This window comes from Thamnophis elegans, chromosome 5 (genome assembly GCF_009769535.1).
Source record: "Thamnophis elegans isolate rThaEle1 chromosome 5, rThaEle1.pri, whole genome shotgun sequence".
In the NCBI taxonomy this organism is placed as follows: domain Eukaryota; kingdom Metazoa; phylum Chordata; class Lepidosauria; order Squamata; family Colubridae; genus Thamnophis; species Thamnophis elegans.
This window is the reverse complement of record NC_045545.1, coordinates 61,167,159-61,190,027: the sequence shown is the minus strand read 5'-3', so window position 1 is coordinate 61,190,027 and position 22,869 is coordinate 61,167,159. Positions and strand designations below refer to the sequence as shown.

The window sequence follows — 22,869 nt, the reverse complement described above, 5'->3', positions numbered from 1 at the left end:
AGACCTCCCCCAAAAGGCCAAGCGCTTATTTCAGGAGGCAAAAGAAAATAATTCATTCATTCAATTTCTATAGCCACACATCTCAGTCAATGACTCTAGATGACTTACAATTAAAAAAAAAATTAGAATTAAGGCACTGAAAACATTTTAAAACAATAAAAATATAAAAACATCCAAAATAAAGATACATATTAGCCAAGATACTTGGCTAGCTAGCAATACAGCCAGGAAAAGGGCCTTTGTCATATACACATCCCATAGCAGGGGAAGAAAAGGAAAAAAGAAAAAAATGTAGGGATAGTATCTGGATAGTACTTGGATGACAGGCCATCATAATGACTGGGCTTATTTATCTGCAGAAAAATATTCTAGAAGACAGTGAAAAATCCACTCAAAAGTCTTGCTCCCCAAGTGCATAGACATAAGCATAAAGTTGTCAAGAGCTGAAGAAAGTTTAAAAACTCCAAAAGCTTCTTAATCATATTTGACATGTGTTGTTTATTTCCTGTAGCATTACCCAGAAGTTGTTATTTAATCAGTAAATAGCAGTTGTGAAAACCTACATTCTGCAACTATAGCCATTTATTCTTTTGATAGTAGAAGGCATGAAACTCACCTAGTTTGCATGCTAAAGTTAAAGTGAACAGTGAATGGCAGATGGATCTCTTCTGAATTTTGTGATTGGATAATATTACCCATCTTTAGTCAAAACTGAGAAAGATTCTACTTGCCTGGTTTGTTTCTCTGTCATTGTGTTGTAATAAATACATTGTAGTGCTAAGAAGCATATTGTTTTGTTTATCTGCTTCAGTGGTGGGTTCCGAATTCCATTCCAACTGCTACGGTTGGAATGGCCCCGGCGTCACCACATAGGCGCGTGCGGCGCGTGGATGCATTGTACTTGCCTGCAATGCTTCGGCAAGCCTCCGCGACGCTCCAGCTGCTCGTCGGAGTGTTGCGCAGGTGCCGTACGCACCATGTGTGTGCCCGGAAGCGAGTGTGCCCTCTGGAGCATCGGAACGGTATCCGGTGTTCCCGACAGGCTCCGGTATGCCCGTACCGGGGTGTACCTCCTGCAACCCACCACTGATCCGCTTGTATACCATCTTAAACCTTGGGGAACTCTAGACATCTTAGATATTGGAACAATGCACAGTATTGTTTTTGGCCAAACCTTTGAATATTTCACGAATTTATTGTACTGTAATTCATCATAACTTTGACCTGGAAAACTGTGGATTAGAAGATAAATGTGTCAATTTTGTATGATAAAGTTAGAAGATGGAGAGGTCACCATCTGCAGTTAGGTATCTGAGGCTAGAGAAATTTGGATATGGACAGGTACAACAGGCAGGAGAAGGATCAATAAATGAAAGGGAAAAAATCCCTCTGTCATTCTGCAAGTGCAGAATGAACTAACCTGGCTTTGAGAGCATGTGCTATTGTGCTAATTTGTAATCCTTTTAGATCTTCTGGACAGAGGGATGTTCTTACTGTGCAGGATGTAGTGTTAAATTGTGTGAAATTATTAACCAAGCTCTGTTCTAGAGCAAAGATAACTTCCAGTCTGTTTGCTAATTGTTGTGTTATTTTTCATAGGTTTTAAAAGGTCATAAGACATTCTTGAGTGCTGCTTACAATTGGGAATTCCTAATCTGGGAAACTGCCCTGCTCCTATTCTTGTTGCGTTTGGCATCCCTAGGCTCTGAAACCAACAAGAAATATAGTAATATTTCAATTCTGCTAACTGAACAGGTACTTTTTGATTCTTTGTACTATTTCTCTGACATTAGGACAGACCGATTAAGAAATATCTAAAAATAATAAGGTAGAAGGTAAACACACATTTGCAGTTGTTAACTTTGTATTTATTGTGTTAAATATCCAGAGGCTGTCTTCTGGTGGTAGCAGATCCCTGAACTGTTCATAAAATATTAGTTTCAGTTTGTCAGTCTTGAAGAAAGGCATGTTTTAAAACAAACACTGTAAGACAAAAATCAAGAAGTGGATAATAATTTTGTGGAGGCCTTTACCTTATATATGAATTACAACTCCAAGATACTAAGTTGTGGACTATTTTGGAGTGTAAGCAAATTTCAATAACGTAATTTTCAAAAATGCCTGTAGAAGCTAAAGCATGGGCACTGTTTGATGAAAATTGAAGACCGAACTGATTTTATTCAATGAATAAAATCAGTTCGCAACCTGTATCTTATTTTCTTTCAATTTTTCCTTAGTCTAATAAAATAAATTTCTATAGTGTTATTTTTTTTGCAAATTATTACTCATTTTTTTTTGCTATTGGTCAGGATTCTTAAAGTATATTTCAGCTAAAGGTTATATTTGGAAAATCTGTTCTCTAGAACCTGTTATCCTTTCAAGCTTAGGGGAAAAGCAGCCATTGCCTTCTCCCCTTTCCAAGTGCGTTATATATTTCATGATCATACCGTTGTTATCAAGGTAGACAGTTTGACTTCATATATGAGTATGTATTGTATAGTATTTGTTCTATATTTTTTAAAAAACATACTGTATTTTAGCTGTTGCTACGAAAAATAATGTAATTTATAAAAGTTGCTTTTGTTAATGTTTGTGCTAACTGTGTAGGGAATTTAAAGGAAAGTTTAATGGATATGCCATCCCTGCCATTACAAGACAGACCTGGATTATTAAAATTGCATAATTTTAATAAACAATATTTAAATAATTCTCCTGCAGATAAACTTGTTACTTAAAGATGGAAAAGAAACCAAACAAGAAAGAACAGCTCACACTAGTAAATAATGTCCTTAAAACTCTCCACCAAACTCTTGAAGGTAAAAATAAATAATTTTAGCTTCTTTGCCTTTATTCTTCTGCTATATTTTTTGAAAAAGATGTTGAATGATTTTTTATTATATGAAAGCAATACTGCTGCATTCTAATTCTGTTTCATAACCACAGGAGTTAGATACACCATTTAGACTGTATGGATTGACAATGAATCCCTTGATCTATAATATTACACGAGTGGTGATCCTATCGGCAGTCTCTGGAGTTATAAGTGATTTGCTGGGCTTCAATATCAGAGTAAGTGTTGCTATGTACCTGTTGAGGATAGCTCAGTTATTTGTTTTTCTAGTGTTGTCTACATAAAGGCTATATTCTGTCTGCTCAACCACATGCAAAACAGTGTAATTGTGAAAATAAAAGTTACAGTGGGGCAAAAGTATTTAGTCAGCCACCAATTGTGCAAGTTCTCCCATTTAAAAAGATGAGAGAGGCCTGTAATTGACATCATAGGTAGACCTCAACTATGAGAGACAAAATGAGAAAACAAATCCAGACAATTACATTGTCTGATTTGGAAAGAATTTTTTTGCAAATTATGGTGGAAAATAAGTATTTGGTCAATATCAAAAGTTCATCCCAATACTTCGTTATATATCCTTGTTGGCAATGACAGAGGTCAAACGTTGTTTGTAAGTCTTCATAAGGTTAGCACATACTGTTGCTGTTATGTTGGCCCATTCCTCCATGCAGATCTCCTCTAGAGCAGTGATGTTTGGGGTTGTCGCTGGGCAACATGGACTTTCAACTCCCTCCAAAGGTTTTCTATGGGGTTGAGATCTGGAGACTGGTTAGGCCACTCCAGGGCCTTGAAATGCTTCTTATGAAGCCACTCCTATGTTGCCCAGGCGGTGTGTTTGGGATCATTGTCCTGCTGAAAGACCAGCCACGTTTCTCTTCAATGCCCTTGCTGATGGAAGGAGGTTTACACTCAAAATCTCACGATACATCGCCCCATTCATTCTTTTCTGCACACGGATCAGTCGACCTGGTCCCTTTGCAGAGAACAGCCCACAGCATGATGTTGCCACCTCCGTGCTTCACAGTAGGTATGGTATTCTTTGGATGCAACTCAGCATTCTCTCTCCTCCAAAATGACAGGTTGTGTTTCTATGAAACAGTTCTACTTTGGTTTCATCTGACCATATGACATTCTCCTAATCCTCTTCTGGATCATCAAATGCTCTCTAGCAAACTTCAGATGGGCCCAGACATGTACTGGCTTAAGCAGGGGGACACGTCTGCAGGATCTGAGTCCCTGGCGGTGTAGTGTGTTACTGATGGTAGCCTTTGTTACGTTGGTCCCAGGTCTCTGCAGGTCATTCACTAGGTCCCCCTGTGTGGTTCTGGGATTTTTGCTCACCGTTCTTGTGATCATTTTGACCCCACGGGGTGAGATCTTGTATGGAGCCCCAGATCGAGGGAGATTATCAGTGGTCTTGTATTTCTTCCATTTTCTAATTATTGCTCCCACAGTTGATTTCTTCACACCAAGCTGCTTGCCTATTGCAGATTCAGTCTTCCCAGCCTGGTGCAGGTCTACAATTTTGTTTCTGGTGTCCTTCGACAGCTCTTTGGTCTTCACCATAGTGGAGTGTGACTGTTTGAGGTTGTGGACAGGTGTCTTTTATACTGCTAACAAGTTCAAACAGGTGCCATTAATACAGATAATGATGGAGGACAGAGGAGCCTCTAAACAAGAAGTTACAGGTCTGTGAGAGCCAGAAATCTTGCTTGTTTGTAGGTGACCAAATACTTATTTTCCACCATAATTTGCAAATAAATTCTTTCCAAATCAGACAATGTGATTGTCTGGATTTCTTTTCTCATTTTGTCTCTCATAGTTGAGGTCTACTCATGATGTCAATTACAGGCCTCTCTCATCTTTTTAAGTGGGAGAACTTGCACAATTGGTAGCTAACTAAATACTTTTTTGCCCCACTGTACATGCTTCATGAAATTTTCAGAGTGATAACTTTTAGTTTTTAGGTATTTTGGGGTACATTTGGAAATTGTGAAATCACTTTAAGCACAACCCAAGAAGTATTGTATGGTTAAGCACAAAAGACAAGTATAGTATCAAAGAATCTAAGTAAATCTTGGGTATATATCCATAGGCAAACCATGTATATGATAATTTTTTGCAAGAAACTATCTAGGGTGCAGTTAGAAGTCTTCAAGGATGCTGTTGGGGCAGTAGGAATCCATGGTAGAGATCCAATTTGTAGGACTTTAGGTAGTCTTAAAACACAATTTAATCTAGTGGTGAAGACACCATGCTAGAAAGCAGGAGACAGTGAGTTCTAGTCCTGCCTCAGGCATGAAAGCCATTTGGGTTACCTTGGGCCACTCTCTCAACCGAACCAACTCACAGGGAAAATAGGAGGAGGAAGGAGAATAGGTATTCATGTTGCCTTGAGTAATTTATAAAAATAATAAAAACAGGATAAAAATAAATGATGTAAAACACACAGATTAAAACATTGCTATTCTTGCTTTTAAAACATGAAATGCACATAGTTGTTCTTTATGTATTTGACTTTCAAGTAGTAATTTATAAATATTTGGGGAAGACAACAAAAACAGCAGAGAGTATTACTTTTATTCCTGAGTTGGCTTTCACATGAGTTTACATTTTATTTTCTGATTTTTTATTTTATTCTCCTTTGTTTATAGTTATGGAAAATCAAACCATGAGAAAGAAGATGCTGCAGCCCATGTTTTGGGCAGAAACATCCTCTGCTGTGCTACATAGGATTGGCAGGGCCATCGAAGGTGCTTTTCTAATTATGCCAGTCCTCACATCAATACAAATCCCATATTTTTCATACATTTTCTTAAGAATTTAGAATCAATTTTTCATTGAGGTCACAGCTTGAAGAGATGGTGAAATAAAGCTTAATAAATAACTTAATTCTAATGTGCTCATCTTAGTTGGTTAAACCAGCTGCTCCTATGGAGCAAAGCAATATGAAATTAGATGTCTTGCAACAAGGTTTATTAAACAAATTAAAAAAAAATAAGCCAGCATTATTCTGGTCTGAAACTGCCTGTTAAACTGTGACAATAAGATGAATATTGCTGTTTGTTATAGGTGTTTGTTTCTGGCAAGCTCACCTATTTTCTGTAAGTTGCAGTTGACCTACTTTTTATATTTCAAAATGCCTCTGTTTTTTTTCTTGAATGATAGTTGGGCCTGCTTGTTTTGCTGTATTGGGAGAGAATGAAATTTATTCCCACAAAAAAAACCTCTTCAGCCATTTTACAGTTCAGCTTTCCATTGCTCAGTAACACAATATAGCAATAACAGAAGATGGCTAAGAGTAGATCTGCCATAGACCAGGGGGATTTAATTTAAAGATACTATTAGAATTCTCCAAATAATGATCTGAATTAGCAAAGCAGTCTTATCTATGATAAAATAAAAATGCTGATATGCTATAAATGTTTTACACAAAGCAATTGGAAACTCATGTTTTTGTTGGGATAGATAATATTGTTAATTGCTAGCAATTAGCATCTTGACAACTGGTTTGGTTCTAAAGAAATTTTTACTGTAAAGGTTTGTTTAAAAGGTTTATATTCCTTCCCAATTGTTAGAACTGTGGATATATAACATTTTCTTATATGTATTCTATCTTCCACCTCCACAAATCAGTTTATAAATATAGGGGTTTTTTTCTGTCTTGTGTTTCCAAGTTCACAGAATAAAAGTATTAATGGGTGTGTAAAATGAGTTACCAAAGTTTGGCTGCTATCATTAGCATTTAAGCAATAGGTTTTTTTTCCCAAACAACTTTTTTTTCCTGGAGGCAACACCTTTAGAACATTCTGTATTACATCTAAAGCTTTATTGGCATTCTGTAAGCTGCTGAAGGAGGTTGTATGATAAGATTTGAAATTAAATATTAGTAACAAAGACAAATAAAACAGAAGTCAAGAGAGAAGCCAGAGATGGTTTGCTGTGGGTTTCTTCAGTGAAAAGGATACGCTTCCAAGTATTTATTGCTAACTGTAGATTCATACAGAGATGTCTGCAGAATTAAGCAGCATTGTATCAAAAGCTCCATCTCTTTTGGACATGCATGTGATGTCACAAAGATCATAAATGGCAAACTCTTATTTTTTGAAGAGCCTCAATCACAGTAAGGATGATGTAAAAACCAAAAATGCAAATCTATTCTTTTATTTGTGGTCAACCATATCAAGTTTCTCACATACTTCCAACTCATCTGATCTAGAATCAAAGTGCTTAATTTTTTCTCCACAAGAATCCTACAATCCATATTTTCTTATTAACAGATTAATTTCCCTTATCTCCCAGTACACTCTTTACAGTTATCTCCAAATTATTCCTACATGTACTCTTATTGTAGTCTGTCTCTGTTACTTTTTCCCAAATGCCATTCCCAAGTCTTCCCAGGTCAGTTGTAGAGAAGTGTCTCAGAACCTCTCCTAAACTAACTGCTGTCTGTAATCGTACATTATAAAAGTCTCTCTGGGTTCAGAGGGATTGTTCTGCAAAATAATAAATAGCTGGAGAGCAATGTTCATCTGGAAGTGTCTGTAATTGTTCCACAACTAAAGATTCCAGCAGAGTATTTAATTAAAAGCATGGAAGAGAGTCCACTGATGCAGTAGAAATCTTACATTGTCTAACTGTATTCTAATTTATGGACCAACAGGAGAAATGTTTTCATTAAGAGGGGTAACAAACAATCAAAGTTATTAAATCAGATTTTCTTTTTAATGTATCTATATAAAAAATAATGAGTGATTTACAGATCTTTCTAATCAGAATCTGAGAAGTGAATATATAAAGGTGCTGTACAAAATAAAACATTTACATCCAATACAACCATATTTTCTGAACATTCCAAGGCCACATTGCTAAATCATTATTATCAAGTTAAATACAGATATAAAGTTTCTGGAAAAAAGGGCTCACATCAAACAGAAGACAACAAAATAGGTCACATCATTAAATGGATAAACAGTATCTGAATAGTTGGAAAATAAAGTTATTTCAGTTTTATTATTTTGATATTTCTGCAGTTTTCATTCAATATTATTTTGTGACAAAATATATAGAACCTTTTGAAGGTTGCCTCATGATATTTGTCAAGTTAATTTACATAGTCTAACTCAGATATTTAATATTTTCACAGTAATATACAATATTTGCATATACTTCCTACAGTAACTTTTGAGTTTGTAAATCATAGCACACAATTAATACACATTAAAAGCTGTATCAGATGCCAATTTTTTTTAAAAAGTTTATGTCCTCTACAATTGATTTGTCAGTACTTCATTCCAATAGAAATACTCAAGATGTCTAAATCTAAGGAATAGAGTTTTTAATTCAACTGCATCTGAACTGCAATTTGAGCTATTGTACAAACTATTTTCAAGAAACGGGAATCAAACAGTAATGGGGAGAATGTTATTGAATAACATTCAGTAATCATATATATCTAAATAAAATGAGTCTTAGAAGTTTTGTTCAGAGCTATTACATAATGAATTTTGCACATTGGTAAACTCGCAGTCTACCATGGTGTATGTGAATGTCATATCTGGTTTTAGCATAATGAATAATAGGTAGCCTTTGAACTCTTTTGCTTTCTCCATATTTTTATACCTGTGGGTCCAAATAGCTTCAATGACTTTAACCTTGAATCCGTGTTTGCTTTAGGCCTAAATCTTTTTGTCTCATAGTCACTAGCTTATCTTTCTGGAAACTCCACAGCTTTTTAATAGTTGACTGGCATGCTGATATATGATCTGTTATTGGTCTGATTGTTTCTGATAAATTGGGCTAATAGGATCGGCACAAGAAGAAGACCATCAGCAAGCAACACTAGCACTTCCAAAGTGGCAGGCTATATTCTCTTTGAAAACAGTTTAAAATCATGCGGGAGGGAGGGGAGAGCATTTTCACAGTTTAATCTTCTCAAAAATCACAGTCCATTTTGAGATTATACGAAATGACCAAAGTCCTGTAGTGTCTCTCCCATCTATTTCTATGACTTCTAAAGCATTCAAAGCAAATAAATCAGAGACTGAGAACTGTATGTGAGCCCTCTAAATCTGAATGCAAACCAAAAATCTTCTGAAAACAGCATTTCTGAAGCCCTCAGTTGCTAGCAAGTGAGATAATAACTTAACTTGCAAACTAGGCATATGCAAAAGAAGATTCAGCCTAGACAATTCAAAAATTTTTCTGTTTAAATAGTGAGATAAGAACACCTATTTCACTACTTCAAAGAGGAGACTATTAGTATCAGAATAGTTGGAAGCAATACCAAACAGGTGTGCACATATAGTACATGTCTGCTGCTAGTGTGAGGGACTATGGAACTGATATTTTGTTAGGCTTCCCCAAAGCATAAAGAAAAGCAAACTTGCCAAATCAATATAAAACAATTATAGACATCACAGAGAATAGTTGTTCTACTATAGCATGTACACAATTAGAATTTTACGATAACTAAAAACTAAAGATAGAGGACGACAAAAAGGGCTTGAAGAAAGGGGAGAAAAAATACCTTCAGTAGAAAATTGAATCTGCCATAAAAGAAGAATTAATACAAAATGGCTCATCCAAAAAGCACAAGGAACTTGGAAGAGAGCAATTCAATAAAGACATTAAACATCTTAAATATATACCCATGTGTGCACACACACAAATTATTTAAGTTATCCATGTCGACTGCTAAGATCTGTAAGAATGTATTTTTATTTTTCTTAACTGACCACTGCCTTTCATTCAAATCCCTTCAAAGGAAACTGAGTTCATTGCTAAAATGATTTTTTTTTAAATGACAAGTGTTCGTTGTTCTAGAGGTTGCCACTCTAACGACCTATACGCCTGAAGAATTAATGCTGTACCTATAACATTCCTCCCACTATGATAATCGTGCACAAGCAAATGAGAAATTTCATAGAGACATTTTAAATTTGGAAGTACTTTTATGTACAAACTTGGAAGCCAGTGTAACAGGCTTCTGTTAATAGGCACAAGGACAACACTTAAGAATTTAACTTTGGTGGGTAAGTTCTGATTTATTTTGCTTGCTGGGATTTAAGATTTTAAAATGTTCAAGCAAGGCAACGATGTTCAAGTATTTAGCCAGCATTAACCCAAAAAATAACCAACAACAGATGGAAATTCTGACGAATAGCATGACAGAAAGCTAAGAAGCATATGCATTCATTGCATGTTTAATTTTTAATTTTAACGTGTTATAATAAGTATCAGGAAATAATTTGACTGTGCCTGACACATTTGCTCTCCTAATCTCATCCCATCAAATGTGATTTCTAAACTGCTCAATTCTAAGATTAAATTTGTATCACAGGTAAAATAATATCACTATAGAATAAAATAGCAAGGTGTCATATTTATTGATAAAGGGCTACTGTCTTTTTTTTACAGTTATTTTGCAGATTGAGAAGTTTGGGAAGGAAAGAAAAAAAATTGTGAAAAAGGCAACTGAGTGTGTGTTACCTTTCTGACTCCCCAAAGTCAAGAAAATCACTGCCTTTACTTTAGCTGTGAGAACTTAGAAGTATTCCCTATGTAAACATGCAGCATGCCTGAGTAAACACCCATTTTAAACAAAATCCTTTTCTGTGGCAGTGGAAAATGCAGGAAAAGATTCAATGGGCTACAGTAGATAACTTGGCACAAGAACAAGTAGTGAGTTATGATCCACTAATAATAGGCATTAAATAATGTTCATTAACATACAATACTATCAGAAAATCTTAGCAGTGCAACATCAGGAGCAAGACACCATCTTCAAAGGAGACAAAAGGACAACAGCTTTTGAAGAGTTTCTGATATGCAATCTGAAAAGGTCCTTCATGCAGCCTAATGAAAGATCACATCAAATGTACTTTCCATTGTGTCACGGTGACTAAAAAAATATGAGTTTTCTGGGGAAAAGTTTAATGACTACATTTAAAAACCTGATTAAAATGTGTTCTTAAAAATGTTGGTCAATCAAACCCGTTTGTTAGTCAGACCCATTGCTTTTGTGACATGACCTGTACTTGGTACTTTCCAAGGTCCCGGAACTATTGTTTTCTTTACCGGAGAACTGCTCTCGGATTTGGACATTCCATCGTCTTTGGTATTATCAGCTAGCTCCAAGTTATCTGTAAATTTGTTCAAGAAAAGAGGCTCATCTGCTTCAAGTCTAGAATTTTTATCCACAGAAATGAATGAATCATCAGGAAGACCTGACTTCTGAAATTGCTTAGAACTTTTCATAGTCTCATCTTCCAAGATTTTCTTTCCAGGCGGATTAGTCGAGGAAAGTGAGAGCAACTGTTCTCCTACCTTGGCATACTGTATCTCTGAAGGATATTTTGCCTTCTTTGTAGAGAAATTTGGCTTTGTTATTTCCTTTGTGACTCCTAATTTTACCTTTTCAGTTTTTAGCAGCCTACTAGAACTGATATCATTAGCAGCTGTTTTGCTTTGAAAGTCTATGTTCAGTTTTTCTCTGCTTCTCTCTCTCTTTGGATATTTTTGGGGACTGACAGACTGGTCTCTTTTCCCCTTGGCCAGGATTTTCTCTATATCAGCATTCTCAATGGTTCCCAGATTACCACTTTCATTTCTTTTTGGGCTCTTATTTAAGTGGTCTAAGTAATTCTCATCTAGATGTTTAGTTTCACTTTCCTTAGATCTATCAAATGGAAGTTGATTATGATCTCTGGAAGGACTATTGCTCAACTTCTGGGGACTAGCTGATCGGCTTTTACTGGCTGCATTGCCTGATGCGAATTGTGCAGTACTGTGCATCACTTTATTATCTGGAATGAAAGTGTGGTCCCATTTGTTCACCTGCCTTTGTGGACAAACAGTTTTCTTTATCTCCAAATGGTTTTCCATTAAAGTGCTTTTCTTTTCAGGCACAGTGTTCTTCAGTTTTTCTAGTTTCTCAGACATCTGAAATTTCATTAGAGCTTCTGATTCTGGCAAATGAGATGCTTCAGATGTATAAGCAGAATGTGATGATGAGGAAAGTGAAGTATGTTCACCATGGGTTACACTTGAGGATACTGGATTAAAACTATCCAGACCACCTATATCAAAATAAAAAATAATGTATAAGAGCAAAACAATAAAAAGGTGGTATCAATATCTAAAACCCTTCCAATTATAATAATCAAAATATGCAAAAACAACTTATACTATAAAAAACTAATATATTTAAATATGTTATGAGAAACAGTATTTCTTTCTCTTGTAGATGGTTTTATTCTCAGAATATATACTTTGTTTTCCTTATCCATTAGTTAAGGTTTTAATTTATTTAAATCAGTTTTAATTTATTTACCACTGATTTTCATTTTGTAGCACTGTGTGGATTACAGATCTTTTATTCTCAGAACTGCAATCATGTAGGGCCAATCAAATCCCAAATATGGCCAATAGGGTACAAATCCTGACTAAATTAAACCGTTTGGCTGCATAAAAGATGGCCACTAGATACTTAGTTCCCTTTTTCACCAACTTTTCAAGTTGAGAGAGAGGAGAAATGAGATTGTCTCTCGTTTATGTACCAAAATTAGAATTTCATTTTCAGATTTTTGAAAAGTAGGACTGTCAAAAAGGGAGACAAAATGTAACAATGATGCTGACGTATGCAGGAACTTTAATCAAAGATACATCAATAGTATGTGGTGTGCTAGGATGGAAAAAGTGATTGTTATAGCAGGTGGTTTGTATCATTTCTAGTCCTTGGATAATGAACTAAAGTATGTGGAATTAAGGACTTCTAAAATTGATTCCTCTGTGTTACTTGTGGCCTACACTTATCACAACTCATATCAAATGTAAACTAGCTGAGTGAAAAACTTATTCAAAACAAAACGTGGCTAATCACAATACATGCCGATTTACCAAGTTTAAGGAAAGACCAAAGAAAGCCCTGAAAGCTTTAATGCTGCTCAGTTTTCACGTAGGAACACAAGCTGGAAGGAGCCAAACCTGAGGGAGGAAGAGAAAAAGCCCAGGACTATATACCAAAAATCACAGCAAAGAGTAAAAGAAATATATGATTACAAACAGAGTGTAAGAATATGAGGGAAGAGAGGATCTCCGCTGACTTGGATATTTCCAAATTCAGCATCCCATCAACAGATTTTAGGACAGTCTACCACAATTCAGGGCCTTCCAGATGCATTGGAGACTACAACTCCTTCATTTCCCTACCAGTACAGGTATATTAAGAATTCTCACCAGACATGTTGTCTCTATCTCCAATGTACCTGGAAGACACCAGGTTAACAAAAATCTGATTTGGAGAAATCTTAAGATTAGTATAGAGTGGTTTTGCTCTTTTTAATATAAACTTTAAAAAAATCTGATTGGTCTAATAAGAGCAGACAAAGCAGACAAAAGAGAGAAGAGACAGCTGATTAGCTTTTTATTGGTGTAATAAGCAGAGAGAAGACACAATAGAACTTGTTTTCTAGCTATATGTATATGCTTTTCTGCATCAGCAATGGGAAAGCTGTCTGATACATAATAATTCTATGTTGAGAAGATCACACTAATCTTTTCTTAAAGTACCCCAGTATCTTAACACAGTTTGATGCTTTTAAAGCGGAAAGGGCAAGATTTAGCCACCCATATTTTTTGATACAAAGTGGGCAGTAATAAATTTAATAAATAAATACAGTTAAATCAACATTTAAAATCAAAGTTCCACCTCCTACATACAGTCGGGAATTTGAGATAAAATTTCAAGGCCCAGATGCTATGCTAAGTGAAGTGGGATAGATGGCTTCTGCAGGAGGTTAGAGTTAGGGCTCCAATTATTGCCTGCGTTCCTCAAGTAGATCTTTACCCTTGTGTTGTGGTCTTGTAGGCACCCTTACTTTCCTGTGCTTTTACATTCTTATTGTGATCTATATACATTGAGGATATTTCTGAACTATACATCCAGTTGTGTGCTGCAATAAATTTACACTGCAACATTTTAACTTTTATTATTATTGAATTATTTTAGTTGTCATTGTAAGCTCTCTGGAAACACAGTAACTATAAAGTGAAATCCACTTGTAAGTAAATATTTAAATAGGTCATTATAATTATTCTAGAGTTTCAACATCTAGTTATTCAAATACCAATAAATAACATCTGTACTGTGCTGAATATATCAGTTGTAGCTCATACACTAAATAGTTGGGGCTCCCACCGTACCATGGTCTGGTATTAATCCAGTCCCTGGTCGCAAAAGGAGAAGAACTTTATTTCCTCCAGACTGAATCAATTCATGGCTCGAGGTATGGGTAATTCCTTGTGTTGGTTCACCATTGATTTCAACAATCTGGTCCCAACCTGAGGAGAAAGGAACCTTCATTAAGTTGTAAAGTTATTTTCCTTGTTACCATTTTGTTATAACTTACTTAAACATTCTACCTTATGTTATACTTAAGTATGAAACCCAGTTAATAACATTGACATTAAACACAAATATTAGAGATAATCCATACCACACTCATTTCTTAAGATAAACTGATCCTCACCAGGGGACCACTCAAAGTTACTCTTCTGATAATTCAAAAAGACTCAAGGTTATAAATTGTAACTGACGTAAGGCATGAATGCTATCAGTTGGAGATGATCTACGTTTACTGTATAAACTGCAATCTATATACCTATAAAAACTAATGTGAAAGTATGGGTAATATTCCATATGGCTAGAATAAATACATATAGAACAAAATATGCATACATTCTTCCCATTTATGATGGAAATCAGAGAATTTGGGACGTGTTTCTGAAAAAGATGGGATTCTAGAAAAGAGAGAGAAAAAAACTTTGAAAAGTAGCAGTGAGGACTGGACAGTATCCAATAAAATATGATTAGTGGGGTCTAAAAGGCTAGTTAAATGTGAGTCCTGATACTTAGTCGCAGGCTCTATCTTCTCCTATAAAACACGTCCATTATGTATAAAAAAAAATTAAACGTTAAAATGTGAAACTAAGCTTCTGCTGTTGAGCTCTACAGCTCAGCAGGGAAAAAGCAAAAAATGAGACTCCCAATACTTCTAAACTATTGAGTTTACAAACTTGAAATGTATCCTCATCTGAGAACTATCACATTGAATTCTATTTATTTTCCTATCAGTAATTTCTATTTTCTTAGCTATGGATGCTCAAGTGAATGCAGACTTAACACGAAAGTTCCTGATGGCTAACATGTTCTTTCAAAACAATAAAAAGAACATGTTAGCACTCAAGTTTGATGTATTATGGTACTTTTCTATACAGTGGGTTTCAACTGTTTGAAAATCATCACATTTGGTACTCAACACATTTTGATGCAAACATTTTGTTCCAGCTTGTTTGGTACTCAACACACAAACTAGAAGGTTGTCAGTTCGGACTGCCTTATGACTCACTACATTATTCCTGGGGGGAAAAACTGTTAGTACTCTTAGTTTTTGGGTACTCAACGTACCAACATACCTCCTGGAACCAATTAACAATGAGTAGTGAGGTACTATGAGTACTGAAGTACTGTACTATTTCTGATCCCCAGAAATGTGAATACCACATGCCCCCCCCCAATGAAGCACATTCCTAAGAAAGATGACTAACCAATTATTTGCAATGGCATTAGCAGATCTGAGATCTCTAGAGAGAAGCATCTAGTTCAGCTACTGTAGCTGAACAAGAAAGAAAAAAGTTCCAGAAAAACAGGTTTTTTTCCTGAACTTCATTAAGATGTTAAATGAGGGGAAAAGCATGTTTATTGTATGCTTAATGCACTACTTTTGTTCCAATGTGGGCGACACTCGATAAGCATGCATACTAAAATGTATTAAGTGCCTTACACTCTTAATACGTCTTATTATGGACTCAACATAAGAGATCTGGACAAAACTCCAATTCAATCCTTGAATTTGGTTACTGTCTCACTTTTCTTTCCATAGCAGGAGCAGATAGTTTATGGTGAGCTATGTTGCAATGACTTTGCTGTGAAAGCTTAGATATTTACATTTTGTTAGAAAGCGTCTTTTCACAAAAAAAATGTAATTGAATTTTCATGACCAGAGTTAATTCATTAAACAATTTCTGCCTCAAGAATTCTCTCCTCCAATTGCCAAGCTGGGTTAGAGTAAACACGAGTATAAAGTACAAAATATTGCCTGAAATAATTGCATCAATTTACATTAATAAAATGGTAGAGAAGAGTATCAATACTTATACATGGAAATATATTTTAAAATATCAAATTAATATTAAATTAGCTTTTAAAAAACAATAGGTGATCTAACCAACTAAGGCTAATAACATACTTACATGAATTCTCCCATCTTAATGGCAGGCCCTTCTTCAGCTAGTCGAAGAATAAATAGCCCCATATTATACTCCTTTTCCACCACGAAGGCTAAATCCAAAGCCTCGAGGTCCTCTCTCCAATTCTACTGGATAACAACCAGGATTCTGTGCAAATAATAGATATGCAAATTAAAATTATATTGGGAAACACTTTAAACTCTTCATTAGAAAAAAAAGCATTTCCTAAATTCAAATAAATTTATGCAATTATTAATGTAATGATATTTGCTATGGTTGACATTATAGTAGTATCTGTACTAATTCCACATGCAAATTCTATTTTTTCTGTGGCAATAGCACTTAAGATTATATACCGCTTAATAGTACTTTACAGTCCTTTCTAAGCGGTTTACAGAGTCAGCATTTTGCTCCCAACAATCTGGATCCTCATTTTACTGATCTCGGAGGATGGAAGGCTGAGTCCATCTTAAGCCAGACAGGATCAAACGTCTGGTAGTGAACAGAATTAGCCTGCAATACTTGCATTCTACTATGCCACCATGACTCTGTAAGTTTTAGAAAGCTATCACCTTCCTATTCTGAAAGGATATAAGGCATTTTATGCTTTTCCATAACTGAAATATGAGCAAAAATTCAGTTCAAAAAATCCTGGTTGATGTCTTTGATAACATTTTATTCTTTTTTTCTTGTTACACATGGACATCTAGAATACTGAAAATTAGTGGGAGATAATGGCATAATTTTTCCACTAAATATTACACATTCAAATTTCAATGCATAAGAAAAATAAATGGGAACATAATGTTAGATATAAATAAGAAGTAAGCATCTAGAACTGATTTGTATTGATCAAATTCTATGGGATCCATCTACCCAAAATATTGTTTTTCTCCATCAAAATAATTAACAGAACCTGAGGATTATCTTGAGATATACTCTCTACATATTTTGGTGATAACCTTTTAAATTCTAGTTTCAAACACATTAAGAAACTGATAATATATCATATTATAAACACTAACAAAACAGATTGAATTGAAATTCAAATGATTTAAATGCCTTCTTCAAGAATTAATACACCATTGGGGTAAAGGCTTTTGCATTCTAAGGATACTATGACTTATATTGCTGAAAGTGGTATTTTCCCGAAAAATCACTTATCATAGTCAGGTCACAGATTAGGGGTCCATAATATGATTCATTGAAGAAGGAAATGGTAAGCTACTCCATTGTTTGCCCAAGAAAAACTTCATAGGCATGACAATGTTGACCGCCTTCCCCAAGTTGGAAGGTATCCAATAACGACTGAAGAGTTATAAATAGTCTATGATGTGGTTGGAGTGCAGCCAAAAGCATATCAGTTCTGGTACTGTCCAAGAGCAAAAAAGTGTGATGCTACAAAATAATTCAACCTAAAGCAAACTTTAGTTCCAAACATGGAAATGCCAAGATTAAATATTGACATTTGGGAATCATGAAGTGAAATGGAATGAGTGACGTCATATCAGAGGAAAATCAGATCTTTAACTATGGACAAATAGAGAAGAAGAAGAAATAAAGTAGATATTAAGGCTAACAAAAGGAGTAGATGGATGAATGGACGGACAGACAGACAGATAGTACAGATAGTTGGAAAAGTGGAATTAAAATTTAATATAAATAAGATCATAGAACCATGACGAAGAACATATGGCTCTACCATGCATGCATGTGCCTCTCCCGCCTCCAGCTGGTTTTGGGTCCCGCAAGGCACATGCGGGAGATGTGCATGCATGTGGGGGGCAGGGGTTGTGTGAGCATGCATGGGGGTCCTGCATGCATGCACAAGGGATGGGGGGAACATGGGCCCCATGCAGGGGCTCGCGTGCATATGCACATGAGGGGCGTGCTGGATGCACACACGAGTGGGTATGGGGAGGCACACGCATTGCATTATGGGTGTGCACCCATGCACGCTTTCGGCACACCATGACAAAAAGGTTAGCCATCACTGTCATAGAACAACCACTTTTAGAATTGATAATGAAGATATTGAAGTGGTAGATAGCTTTTGTGTTTTAGGATCAATCATCTACAGTAAAGAAACAAGTATCAAGAAATATGACACAGACTATCACTTGATAGGACATCTTTGAAAAATAGTCAAATTCCATGAGGTCTCCATTTATACAAAGATCAGAATAGCACAAACCATGCTATTCCCTGTGGTATTCTATTTTATACATAAATTTTATTAAATGCATTTTTAAAAGAATGAAAACAATTTAAACAAATATTGAAAGTGAAAAGAGACATAAAGTAAGTGTAGAAAGAAGTTCAAAGAAAGACTTGGAAAAATGAAAGAAAAAAGTTATAAAGTGGCTTCTGGTATTCTTAACAGTGGTTACAAGTATATGTATACTTTATTCTCTAAGATTACAAAATAATTTCCTGCTTTCCATAGTTTACCCTTTCAAATAACAAGTTGTTTTTTCTTTTCTCAGCAAAAAATCCACAAGGGATTTCCAGTGAATAAACACAACAATTCTTCTAAACACGTCAATTACAGATTTATGTTAATTCTGACATCTTTACCAGCCCTTCCTCCACTGCTGATATTTCAGAGTCTTTCCATTTTTGTGCATATAATAATCTTGCAGCAGTTTTAACAGAAACAATCTTTCACAATTCTTTTCTAATTATATATTTCCCTCTTCTTATCTCTTGGTTATGTGTAATAAAGCTAATAAAATATTTAGAAGCAGAAGATAAAAACTATCTCAGTGCAGTGGGTAGAAAATGGGCTAAAACAACTAACTAAGCAATTCACAATTTAGAGACCATAGTATTTCTACGGATTACATACAGAAGAAATATACATAGTATTTCTAAGGGTTATATACAACCCCAGGCTGGATTTAATTAAGATGCGTCTTCATGTGCCTACCTACTACTTAAAAGTTTGTATTATGATCAGGAAGAGTTAAAATATGGAACTAACTGGCTCAAAAATGGGGGGGGAAATCATGCTAATGAAACACACTGTCACCTTATTCATTCAAAGATATTTAATTAACCTTCCTACAATATCTGGAATATTACACTGACTATCCAGTGTGCAAGAGATTAACCCAGGCCCTTCCTTCAGCATCTATTATTAGTAGAAGAGTTTACTCCTATATAACAAAGAGTAGAAGAGTTTACTCCTATATAACAAAAAAAAGTGTAATAGCTACTTTCTAGTGCAGTGATGGCGAACCTATGACACGCGTGTCAGTGCTGACACGCGTAGCCATTTGGGGTGACACGCACAGGATTTCATGCGATTCATCCTCGACTCCTGCACGGCCGCCGAGGATGAAAGAATCTGTGCTGGAGGAACGGGGGGGCGGGACGTGTGATCTCCCCCGCCCACACTCACTTACTGTATCGCCGCCGCTCCTTTCTGAGCGCAGGGGCTGCTGGTAAGGCGTGCGTGCCGTGTGCACACACGTCATCAGCGCGGCGAGGGAGGACCCGCAGGAGAGGAGCGCGGGAACAGTGCGCGCCTCTCTCCAGTCAGGCTGGCACAGAGAGTCTACTCCTGGGACTGTCGGTTACGACCGCACCACAGCAGGGAACAGCTGAGCGCCAACGGGAACTGTGAGCGCCATTAGCAGCAACTATTGGGGTGCCATGGACTTGTAATTGCCCACAATAACTGAGATAAGCGAGGGGGAGGTTGTGTTAGCTTGTTAGGCTAGTTAACCCCTAATTGGCTATCTATAATTCTATCTGCTGTCACTGGCCCACTGATGAAGCACCCAAAAAATAAAAAACAAAGGTTAAGTAAAGGGAGTGGTAGTGGCAGTGGCCGACCCTTTCAAGAGACATGGAGCGAGATGTATGGCATTATAGAAAAAAATGGCAGATCATTTTGCGTTCTATGTACTGAAACGGTAGTAAGCAGAACGTGGAATATAAATAGACATTTTGAAACTAATCATTCCCAGCTCCTGGAAAAAAGTGAGGATGAAAGAAGTTACTAAGCAGGTATGTTAAATAATTTGTTTTTGGTTTATTAAATAGAATTATATATTGCAATTATACATTTTTGTAGTTTAAACTATAAATTGCGCAAAATTATGTTTTTGTCAAAGTGACACACAACACGAGTTATGCTCGATTTTTTGCCGATTTTTGACACACCACGCCAAAAAGGTTGCCCATCACTGTTCTAGTGAGTATATTTATATACCTGAGAAAGTGTGCTCCCTCCAAGAGACCCAACAACTTCAGTTAATGAGAAGTGCTTGTAATTGTTGCATTGTTCTTTTCCGCCATCAGCTTCTATAGCACCCCTGAAGTATAAGGAAGCATATGGATCATTACAAGGGCCTCTGTTGAGTTCCCCCTAAAGGAAGATTAGAATGGATTCCTAAAGGAATTTACCAAATATAAGCCAGGTTCCAAAGTTCAGCCATAGAAATATATTCTTCACATACAAAATTAAACAGGCTGTACATATTCTTGTACAGATTTCATTTCTTGTATTTCCTATTCTTTGAATTAATTTTGAACTCTAATTCATAACATTAAAGAATAAAATTTGAAATTGAAAGGACTGGCTAGAATGTGCTCCAATTTCTTGAGAGGAAATGCTGATTTCCCATTAGTCCATTTCATATCAGAGTACAAACGATGTTTTGAATGAAATTATTAACATTGGAATTAAAAAAGAAATGTGCCATAAATTTTCTTTAAGATTAAAATGCCACTGTATACTGAAACAATCTGCAATGCCCTGAAATAGTTGTTATTTATTTGTAATGTATGTATTCTGTTAATGTTTATCATTTTCTCTCAAAAATGTATGTTGAACATTTGTGAAAATTGCACAAAACTGTGATAAATTTCCATTATTTTCAATGGACATATTAAAACACCTGCATTTTATAAATATTTCAATACAAAAAAGAATTTAAGGAAAGTTGTATACGATAAATGCATTATTTCCAACTTTTAAAAAATGCAGAAAATTTGATGAAATGGAATATTATATCAATGAACTATCACTAATATGGGCCATATTAAGATTGGATGAAGTATCTTTAATCAAGTAACTTTTTCTGAGATAATTAGAGCTACATGGGAGAAGGAAAATGTTCATTTCTAACATCCATTTTTATACTATGAATAATTATAATTCCTCACAGAAGCTCTTTAATTTTTTATCAGTTTTATTTTGTTCATTTTCCTCTTCCAGAGGACTTTTTCTCTTTGGCGTTCATTTAAATAAATCTGCAGTTTGAAGTCTCTGATCCATTACCTATTACTACAGGCTTGAAATAAAAAAAATCTTTGGCATATGAATGATAAATTTATTACTGCAAAAGCTTTTGTAGTTTGATTCATCATATATATCATGACAAGGAAATTAATAGTAAAATGCCAAAAGATGATAAATGCAAACTATTTTGTAAAAAAAAAATACGTACACAAGTAAGAAAAACATCATAGAAATATTTCTCCTGGCAATATGAGGGAAGACATCTGCATTCTAACTAGAAAATTAGTCTGAATAATTAAATAAATCTGGGGAACTGGAAAGAAGTTAGGTATTTAATTTCATTTTCATGTTTATATGTGGTCTAAAAATGAAGTTTGTACCTGTCAGTAGATACAGAAGAAGCTGGAACTGGTCCAAGAACTCGATGTTGTACCATTGGACTCTGTCTGGCAGAGTTTGCTCCTGATGGGGGACCACGGTGCTCTAATGAAGATACAAGTAGCTGATTAGATACATAATATATTAGCAGTATTAAAATAAGGATAAAATAAAATCTTGTTAAATTGTCTTTTAAATACTCAGAATGCTTTGATGAACAATATTTTTGTCAGCTTAGAAATGCTGAAAGATCAAGGCAGTAGCAAATTCTCTCACTAAAAAGTAAAAAATGGATAGTTATTTGGGATAAGGGAGGTTGAGGAAAAGAGAGTGGCACTATTTAGTTCCACACTCATTAATGCTTCTCTTTATCAGAAGGAAAGGCAAGAATTTCTGATGAGAGGTTATCTACATTCCAAATATAAAAACAAAAGGCTTTCTATGGTTATCTCTCTTCTAATTACACAATGATGATAGAACTTAGCATAGGATCTGCAATGAAAATATTTTATGCAATAAATTACAACAACTTTGCTAACCAGATCCCATACTGTGAACACTTTGTAAGTTAGCATCCATTATATCATACTCAAGTCCCTGAAAAGGACTAACTAGGACAGCGATGGCAAACCTTTTTTGGCTCGTGTACCATAAGCAGGGGGAGTGCAGGGGGGTTGTGTGTGGGCGTGACATGCCCATAATGCAATGTGCTACCCCCCCAGCGTGCATGCTCCCCCCATTTGTTGCATGCTTTTTTCACCCTCTCCAGGCTTCAGAGGCTTTATAGGAACCTGGGGAGGGTGAAAACAGCTCCCCTGGTGGCACTCCGGAGGCTTCAGGAGCTTTCTGGAAGCATTCGGAGCACAAAAAAACTTCTGGTTTGTCTGTTGGGTCATTTTTCGTCCTCCAGAGCCTTCAGGAAAACCTCCAGAAGGCCCCTGAAGGCTCCGGAGGGCTTAAACCAGCCGGAAGTCCATTCATGAACTTCTGGTTTGCCTGTAGGCAGGTTTCTTGTGCTCCGGAGGCTTCAGGGAAGCTCCTGAAGCCTCTGGAGGGCCTCCAGGAGGATGTGGGGTGC

The 22,869-nt window shown here is 35.9% G+C and overlaps 2 protein-coding genes across 2 annotated transcripts in view; one reads left to right on the top strand and one right to left on the bottom strand.

Moving 5' to 3' along the window:
• PHTF1 (putative homeodomain transcription factor 1) overlaps positions 1-9,753 on the top strand; it is a 39,757-nt gene extending 30,004 nt beyond the window's left edge. The window contains 5 exon segments of the mRNA XM_032217847.1: positions 1,600-1,772; positions 2,719-2,788; positions 2,790-2,816; positions 2,944-3,069; positions 5,506-9,753. Of these exon segments, the coding sequence (XP_032073738.1) occupies positions 1,600-1,772; positions 2,719-2,788; positions 2,790-2,816; positions 2,944-3,069; positions 5,506-5,526 (417 nt within the window). The 3' untranslated portion in view covers positions 5,527-9,753.
• A 2,092-nt stretch (positions 9,754-11,845) lies between these two features.
• MAGI3 (membrane associated guanylate kinase, WW and PDZ domain containing 3) overlaps positions 11,846-22,869 on the bottom strand; it is a 119,623-nt gene continuing 108,599 nt past the window's right edge. Inside the window, 8 exon segments of the mRNA XM_032218582.1 lie at positions 11,846-11,931; positions 12,752-12,838; positions 14,057-14,194; positions 16,162-16,182; positions 16,185-16,239; positions 16,241-16,309; positions 20,382-20,484; positions 21,794-21,896. Of these exon segments, the coding sequence (XP_032074473.1) occupies positions 12,789-12,838; positions 14,057-14,194; positions 16,162-16,182; positions 16,185-16,239; positions 16,241-16,309; positions 20,382-20,484; positions 21,794-21,896 (539 nt within the window). The 3' untranslated portion in view covers positions 11,846-11,931; positions 12,752-12,788.